The 8,802-nt window shown below is 34.7% G+C and overlaps 1 protein-coding gene across 1 annotated transcript; it reads right to left on the bottom strand.

Annotated features, from left to right (window-relative positions):
* Positions 1 to 4,661: 4,661 nt before the first annotated feature.
* Positions 4,662 to 5,146, bottom strand: LOC141673492 (zinc finger BED domain-containing protein RICESLEEPER 1-like). Its single transcript, XM_074480242.1, has 2 exons — positions 4,731 to 5,146; positions 4,662 to 4,683 (listed from the first exon to the last, which is right to left on the bottom strand). Exons 1-2 carry the CDS (start codon positions 5,144 to 5,146, stop codon positions 4,662 to 4,664), a joined length of 438 nt encoding a protein of 145 aa, XP_074336343.1.
* Positions 5,147 to 8,802: the final 3,656 nt, after the last annotated feature.

Genomic DNA, 8,802 nt, shown 5'->3' with positions numbered 1-8,802 from the left:
ACATGTTAAAGTTTGATCTTTATAACTAATGAACATGGTTTTAAGATATCTTCTCAACTCAGTAATATCATCAGTATGAAAGGTATAAGTAGTATGAGGTACCTTTAAGTCAGCAGTATCAAAACTGCTATTAGTATTTGCCATCAATGCATAGTTTTCCTCATCATCAGAATCTGAAGCATCTGACCAACTTTTCTTCTTTGTGACAAGAGCCTTGCCTTTGTCACTCTTCCCTTTTCTGCAATCAGGAGATATGTGGCCTTTCTCACCACAGTTGTAGCATTTAACATTTGAATAATCTCCTCAGTCAGACTTTCCTCCTTTGCCTTCAGATTTTCTGAAACCTTTTTTTATCAGAACTTGCACCATTCCTGGAAAACTTCTTTCCCCTCCTAAATTTCCTGTATGTATTCTTTGTGATTCCTTTCACCATAAGAGCACACAGCTTCATCATCTCTTCATCAGGGTCCATCTCAGGTATACTTTCTGTTTCTGAGTCATCATCACTATCAGAACTTGATGACTCAGTATCAGACTTTGTGATGAGAGCCTTTCCCTTGCCTTTCTTTGAAGCAGCAACTTTGGGACTTTCCTCCTCAGCCACAAAGGCAACTGTCCTTGACTTTCTTCCATTCCTCTTGCTTCTTTGTTCCATCTCAAGTTCATGAGTCTTGAGCATCCCATAAATTTCATTAAGAGTTGTTTCATCAAGATTATAGTTGTCTCTTATTATTGTGGCCTTCAAATCCCATCTTTCAGGAAGAGCTAACAGGAATTTGAGATTTGAATCTTCAATATCATACTCTTTGTCAACTAGTGACAAATTATTCAAGAGTTTGACAAATTTGTCATATAAATCAGTTAATGACTCATCAGGCTTTGAGTCAAAGTGCTCATACTCTTGAGTGAGTATTATCTTCCTGTTCTTCTTGATTGAATCAGTTCCCTGACACCTTATTTTCAAAGCATCCCATATCTCTTTTACAGTCTTGCATTGAATTACCCTATTTGGCATGACATTATCAATTGCACTATGCAGCAAGTGTGTTACCTTTGCATCCTTTGCAATCGATGAGATATCTTCAGCAGTGTAATCATTTTTCTCCTTTGGTACATAATTTGCTGGCTGACCTGCAACTTCCACAAAGAGTTTGGTTGGCATATGTGGTCCTTCATTAATCCTGTCGAGATATTCTGGATCTGTAGCTTCCAAAAACATAGCCATCTTCACTTTCCATATGGAATACTCAGAAGGTTTCAACATGGGAACTCTTATAGTCTCATATCGACTATGTGTTATGGTTTTTGGAGGTTCTTCTATTTTGGTGGGCTTGGTTGGAGTTTCTTCTTCATACATGATTGTTTATGGATCTTAAACTGTATGTGTGTTAACATATCTGCTTTGATACCACTTGTTAGGTCACACACACTGTAGAAGGGGGTTGAATACAGTGTTTACTACAATCAAATCGAATATAAGAACTCAAGTAACAGAAAATATATTTTATTCAACACAATAAACTCTGTTACAATATGGAACTATCCTCTCTCAGCGATGAACAAATTATCACGAGAGCTACTAGGGTTACAAAGAATAATAACTTCGATTAAGATAACACTTATAGTGTAAACCATATGCCTGTGTTTATATACTACACAGTTACAAGATAATGTTCTAATTGATATGGAATATAATTCTGCTTCCTAAAATATATCAACTAGTTATCTTTTCTTCCAAGTATTCTATTCTTCATAGAATTCTTTCTTCATGCATATTTCTTCTTGTCTTAGTCTCGATCTTCTTTCCTTTCAATCAACCGCCTGCCTTATCTGAAAGTCTTCTTAAGTGCCGATATTATCTCCTGATAAATATCTTCTGATAACTTAAGTTCTGATAACTTAAGTTCTGATATCTTAATTCCTGACTTTAGTATAAGTACTGATTTCCAGTTAAGTACTGATTTGTCCTGTTAAGTAAGATCTGAAAATTAAACACAAATCATATTACACATGACATCATAAATATATCTAACAAAGTAAATGGCAGAGCAACAAGGTTTCTTCAAGGAAACTAAGTACTGATGCAAGAAAATCTTCTACTCAAAAGAAGACAAGTTCTGAAGCTGCTCAAACTCAAAATCTAATAGCAAGCACTAGGGATGAGCGTGGTTTGGTTTGGTGCGGTTTCGACCGAAAACCAAACCATAACCAAATTTATTCGGTTTCTAGATTTAAAAACCAAAACCGAACCGAATACCGTTAGTGTGGTTTCGGTTTTTAATTATGGTTTCGGTTTGAGATGGTGTGGTTTCGGTTTTAAAACCATTGGAGATGTTTTTCTTTACTCCAATCAAGGTGATTGTTTTCTTGGATGTCACTGTAGTTCTGTTGCATAGATGTCTAAACACAAGTGCATAGATAACATTCAGTCATTTACTAATTCCCTGCTAATGTGAGCATTGGCGCTCAAACAAGTCAAGTGTGAACAGCAACATCATTAACAAATACCACCATTGCATGTAATTCAAGTCCTCAGAGTAATTATTAAGTATTTATATAGTATATCCTAGCGCTGCAACATCCATTAACAAGCTAACACTAATTTATCAGAATCCAGTTTACTAGAACAATAATAGCAGGTCTGTTCATCTAGAAGGTATATATGGAGAAAACCATAAATTAAAGTCTATAACAGACTACAATTGCAAAGAGAATGCCGAATATACTAGTCATGTATCCAGATATGTATGACATTATTATTAGCAACTTCATTAGAATGTTGCAGAGAAAGTAACCTGCTTTACCAAGGCAACAATCGTCGATCCACTACGAAAACAATCAATAACTGGATCCAGCTTTAGTTCCTTATCCATCAACTTAAAAGCTTTCAACATTGACTGTCTGAGTGGCCAATACATCTCTAGGAGCTTTGCTTTTTCTTCAACTTCCAATGGCTCACAACAACCACCATCGATGTTTTCTTCTGCATCTGTGCTTCCAACATTTCCATTATCAGAAACACAATTACCGCTTCCATTTTTATCTTCAGCAATACAACTTTGATCATTGCTCAAATTATCATTCCATTGAGAACTGAGCAGCAGAGGAAGATTATCACGAACTTTCTTCGCAGCCATATGACCGTAAGGACCGTGACTATCAAATACTCCACAAAAGACACCATCACTTCTTGAACTGAAATTCTATTGAGAAACAACAAAACCAAATCATAATTAACTAGATCAATATATACAAGAATCAAATAAATGATCATCTGATACAGTGATAGTATTCAAACAATATTTTTATTATATTACAAAAAAAGGAAAGAACTTAATAGTCAACTAACATTAATTCAAGTGCATAATATCAGAAAGTAATCGCCTTATTTTCCTATTCAAATTTGATAGAATTTCATTTGACTTGAACCAATACCTATCTGACTATCTGAACATTACAAAAGTAAAAATTCTACACACATACTCTTATACTTCATAGAATTTCATGATTATATATGTTAATCTTATACTTCACATACTCTGATTAAAAAAAGCAATGTAGAGAACATGTCAGGAACCGGAGAAAATATATTAGAGTACCAGTAATCACCTGAGTCCTGAGCAAACCTAGTAAAAGGACTCCCAATTGGCTTCTTGTATTGAGACTTGAAAAATCCAGCACCCAATATTAATATATCTGCAATAAACAACTTACAAGGACATATGCATAGTAAATTACCCAGGACCAGACTGCAAAATAAGAAGCAAATAACACTGCAAATCTGCAATAATTCACTGATCATACTGCAGCAGTCCAGCAAAACATTACAAATTATCCGAATTACAGTAGACAAAATTTAATAAATTACATAATTTGTAACTACAACTGACTAGAAACAAAGTTTTTGCTACATAACAGTGGAAGATTAATAAGCAATGCAGCAATCAGCAGTCAGCTCAGCAGTGGAAGATTACTCGTCGATTACACATTCACCAAAAAGCTTTTGCACATCACTGAATTCCTCTGCAATTTATAGAACATGGTATAATTAGAATTTTCTAATCTTACCAATCAAGTGAATGATAAAAAGACGATAAAGTATTACCTTTTTCAATATTTTCATATTTTTTGTAGTCTTCCGGTTCTTGACGAAGGTCAATAAAATTATCACCATTTCGTAACCAATCTTGAGTACATATTAGAGCTTCGCGATTCGAGGTAGAAGTCTACTCTTATACGCATCAAGAGTTCTACCTCCGGTGCTAAATGTCGATTCGAAAGCAACGGTGGAAATTGGCATACCCAACACATGCCTTGAAATTTTTGATAAAACCGGAAATTTTGGTGAATGAATCTTCCACCAAGTCAATATGTCAAAATTTTCATATTCCATTTCAATTCCATCCATCAAATATATATCAATTTTCGACTTTCCTTTTCCTCCTTGGACTTGTTCCTCCATATACTTTCTAAAATCAACATTCTTACTAGTCCCGACATTAGCATTTGCACTTGTGGTAAAAGGATTTTCAAGCCCATGTTGAACTTTGTAATGATCAAATAATTCCTTAAGTGTTTTCATGATTTTTTCACAAATTGTTAAACATTTGAGAGACTCACTTCCACATAAATTACCAAAACAAAACTTCACAAAATGCATGTTATACCTTGGATCCAAAACCACTGAAACATATAACAAGAAATTTGTATTATCCATGTTATCCCAATACTTGTCATATTTCTCTTTCATTCTTGTAGCCATCCCTCTTGTCAAAAGATCATCACTTGAAGATAACTCAACAATTGCTTCTTGAATTTTCATAAGCTCAATGAAAAATAAATTTGAAGTACAATACTTGGATCCGGAAATTCTTATTGTAACTTCATAAAATATTTTCAAGAATTGAATCAAACACTTCACATTAGCAAAATCTTGAAATTTAGGATGACCTTCAACCTTCTTTTTCTTCTTTTTCTTGTTCTTGTTATTATTGTTACCCTCTACCTCATCTTGATTATTTTTAAAGAAAGCTTCGTAATTGTAGTCCTCAACATACATTCTTTCAAAAGCACTTTCGTAGATGGTGGCAACCTCTAACATCATAGAAGTTGAATTCCATCTCGTGTCAACATCAAGACACACCATTTTTTCACACTTAATTTTCTCCTTTTCAACACAAACAAGAAACTTTACTAGCCTTGACGGGGAGGATCATCTCACCGCATTTCTAATCCTACTAATTGAATCATTTTGTTCTTTTAGTCCATCCTTAACAATCAAATTTAAGATATGTGCACAATATAAGCATGTATTTATTATCTAAGATTGCATCACTTCCTCGAAGAAACTTTTTCAAGTGATTGAGTGCTAGGTCATTAGAAGTGGCATTATCAACGGTAATTGTGAACACACACCCTATTTCCCATTTCTTCAACAATGCTTCTACTAATTTTCCTATTGCCACCCCTTTATGACTCCCGATTGGACAAAAGTTAATTATTCTTTTACAAAGTTTCCAATCATCATCAATCTAATGTGTCGTGAGACACATAAAATTAATATTTTGAACGGACATCCAAGTATCCGTGGTGAAAGACAACCTTTGTGATCTCATACACTCTTTTAGTTTCAAAGCCTCTTCTTTATAGATATTTATGCAATCTCTAGAAATTGTCCATCTAGATGGCATTTTAAACAATGGTTGTGCTTCATTCATTAATTCAACAAACCCTTCATGTTGCACAATACTAAAGGACATGTTATCTTTAATACACATCAATGCAACTTTCTTTCTTAATCTTTCTTGGTTAAAAGTGTGGGCTTCAATTTTATGACTTTTACCGACCTTCTCCCTCTCCTCCTTAGATAATTTTAAGAAGTTCAATTTTTTTTATTTTTTATCTAAAACAACACGTAAAGGAGATCGAGGACAACTATTTTTTAAATGACCCATCATAGAAGACGTACCATTTGCGTGTGTGTTACAAGCGACAATAGTTTTGCAATACTTACATTTTGCCTTCTCCCCACCCTCCACCTTAGTTGGTAATTCATCAAAGTCAGCCCATGCTTTTGAAGTCCTCTTTTTTCGCTTTCTTACATCATTATCATCCTCATTATCATCCTCTAAGTTTAATGGATTCTGAAATTTTACAATAAATCAACATAGATATATAAGTTATGAGTATAATTATGTAAGATTGTAAGTAAATATACCTCTTTGGTAGCTTCTATGTTTTTTTCATTTGTAACTTCAGAAGGGTTCCCACTTCCAGTATACTCCATTAATGATTAACGTTTATGTAGTTTTCAAACGCCTCTAGACAATAGACTCCAGTAGAGCAGCTCGTGAGAAGATAATGAGAAAATTCTTGACCTAATTATAAAATTAAAGCCCGAAGAGTCAAGACAATCAAAGCCCGAAGAGAAGACAATGAAATATTGGACTCTCTGTTACACATTTATACTTACTGGGCTGGTCTTATTAATTCAAAGTTGGGCTGTATGTAAAAAAATTGTAATCTTATTTATAAATCTATATGAAGATATTATTATTCTTACATTTATAAATAATATATATATATATAATTTAAATAAAAATAAAATAAATTTTTTTTGGTTCGGTTCGGTTTCTATTCGGTTTTAAAAAATTTAAAACCGAACCGCAACCATATTATTGGTTCGGTTTTTATTCGGTTTGGTTATTAATCGGTTCGGTTTTTAATGGTGCGGTTTCATCCGGTTTTTAACGGTTTCGATTTCGGTTTCGGTTTTTGGTTCGTTTTGCTCATCCCTAGTGATGTCTATTGACCATTTTCTAGTAGTGTTAATGAAGTTAGAATCCCATGTTTGTCTCATATAGTTAATTCAATCACTTTTATTCATAGTTAATTGCATGTTAGTTTAATCTTAGTTATTAACATCTCAACTTGTTATTGTCTTAGCATTGAGCGATAGCCATACCATTATTGCATAGGTGCATAATCTTAAGTTAACTAAAAAAAGTCTCTGTGGGTACGAATCTGATTTATATCTTATACTACTTACGAACGCGTATACTTACGTGTAATTTTAGCACGTGTTTTCATCCTAACATCTGCAGGATTGGGAGTAGATAGATCTTCAAAAATTAAGCAAATTGGTTAATTCTGCTAGCTTAAACGGTATGAATGATCGAATTCTATGGGTCTCAGATACTGGTTTTTCGGTTAGTGAATGCTATAATGTGATCTCTAATGAGAACATTAATCATGACGTGTTCACCTTGATTTGGTCTATTAAGGTGTCAAACAAGATTAAGGTTTTCTTCTGGAAAGTCTTGCATCAGATTTTGCCATCCAAGGTGTATCTTTCACGAAGGATTCTTATTAATAATACTATGTGCATGGTATGCACGCAAGGGGAAGAAGATTATAGGCATATCTTATGGGACTGCAAGGTGGCATCCTCAATTTGGTCTAGGATTAGTTAGTGGTGGAAAATTAATTTATCACCTCATGGTGATGCCCCAGAGTTGGTTCAATATCTATTTGATTTAGTTAGCAACTCAACATTGTCGAAAGCATGGTGTATCACAGTAGCAATAACGTTCCGGAACCTCCGGAACCTCCGGAAAACACGGAATCGATTTGTATTTCAACAAACTCGGACAAGTTTGGTTTTTATTGCAGATCAAATTAAGGAAGAAGTCAGGTTCTGGTGTTTACAAGCTAAATTAATTACGAATAACAATTTGGATCGATGGCTCTGTGACCCCAAAAGCTCGATCTTTCTTTTCATCAAAGAAGGTAGAGAAGATCTTTTAGGTAGACTGTTTTTGAAATTTAAAATGGTTGCGTTCTGTGATGGGGCTTGGAATAAAAACAAGGGTGGAATGGGCGGTTTTATTTTGAATGTTGATAGAAAACTAAGTTTTATAATCTCAGGTCCCAATGAAGCTGAAAACCTATTAGATGCTGAGCTAAAGGCAGTGTTTCACTTGCTTAACTCTTCTATTTCAAATTTAAATTTCCCCATTGATGTGGTCTGCACAGATTCTAAAAAGATGGAGATTTTGTTTGCTAAGGCAAAAGCTGGATGTTGGGATAATCATATATTATGGGATATGATTAAAGAGTATGCTAAGATCTTTCATAATAACCAGATTATGTATATCCCAAGAGAGTGGAATGAAGCAGCTAATGACTTGGCTAAGGAAGGAGTTTATCGAGGTAAAATTTTAGAGAGATGGTATTAGTTTTGGCTGATAGTATATCTGGTAGATTCCTTCTCGGGCCTTGGGTTATTCTTAGATATCTCTCCATTGGCCAGGTGTCTTTTCTAATCTTTTGGTGGCTGGTTTTGCCTTGCATGAGTGACATTTGTATGAAAACCATCAATTTGCAGCTGAAAAGTAATTATAAGAAGGTGGTTGTGATGCTAAATCATAATTTCTCTTCTGTTGGTTGTGATGATATCTTTGCATGGGAAAAACGCGAGCTGCAGCAACTTAGGGTTCCTCTTGCTGTTGATAAACCTCCTATCCTCTATTTGAGCATGGGACCTTATCAGTCTCTTCTAACACCTCTTCTCACCATCTCTTATTTTCTTCCTTTCCTTTCTGTCATTGATAACCATTGGACCCCTCCTCCCCATAGTACTCTCAAGGTGAATGTTCATCCTACGAGGTTTGATCCCCCTAGGCCTAATGGTAATATGAATGGAATAGGAGCTGTTCTTCGCACCTCCAATGATAACATGTTGAGTTGTGTGACTGGTTTCATCCCCAACCTTACCTTCCTTGCATGTCAGTTATGGGCCAT

This window comes from Apium graveolens, chromosome 7, assembly GCF_009905375.1.
Source record: "Apium graveolens cultivar Ventura chromosome 7, ASM990537v1, whole genome shotgun sequence".
In the NCBI taxonomy this organism is placed as follows: domain Eukaryota; kingdom Viridiplantae; phylum Streptophyta; class Magnoliopsida; order Apiales; family Apiaceae; genus Apium; species Apium graveolens.
The sequence above is the reverse complement of the archived record's forward strand: the minus strand, read 5'-3'. Positions and strand labels throughout refer to the sequence as shown.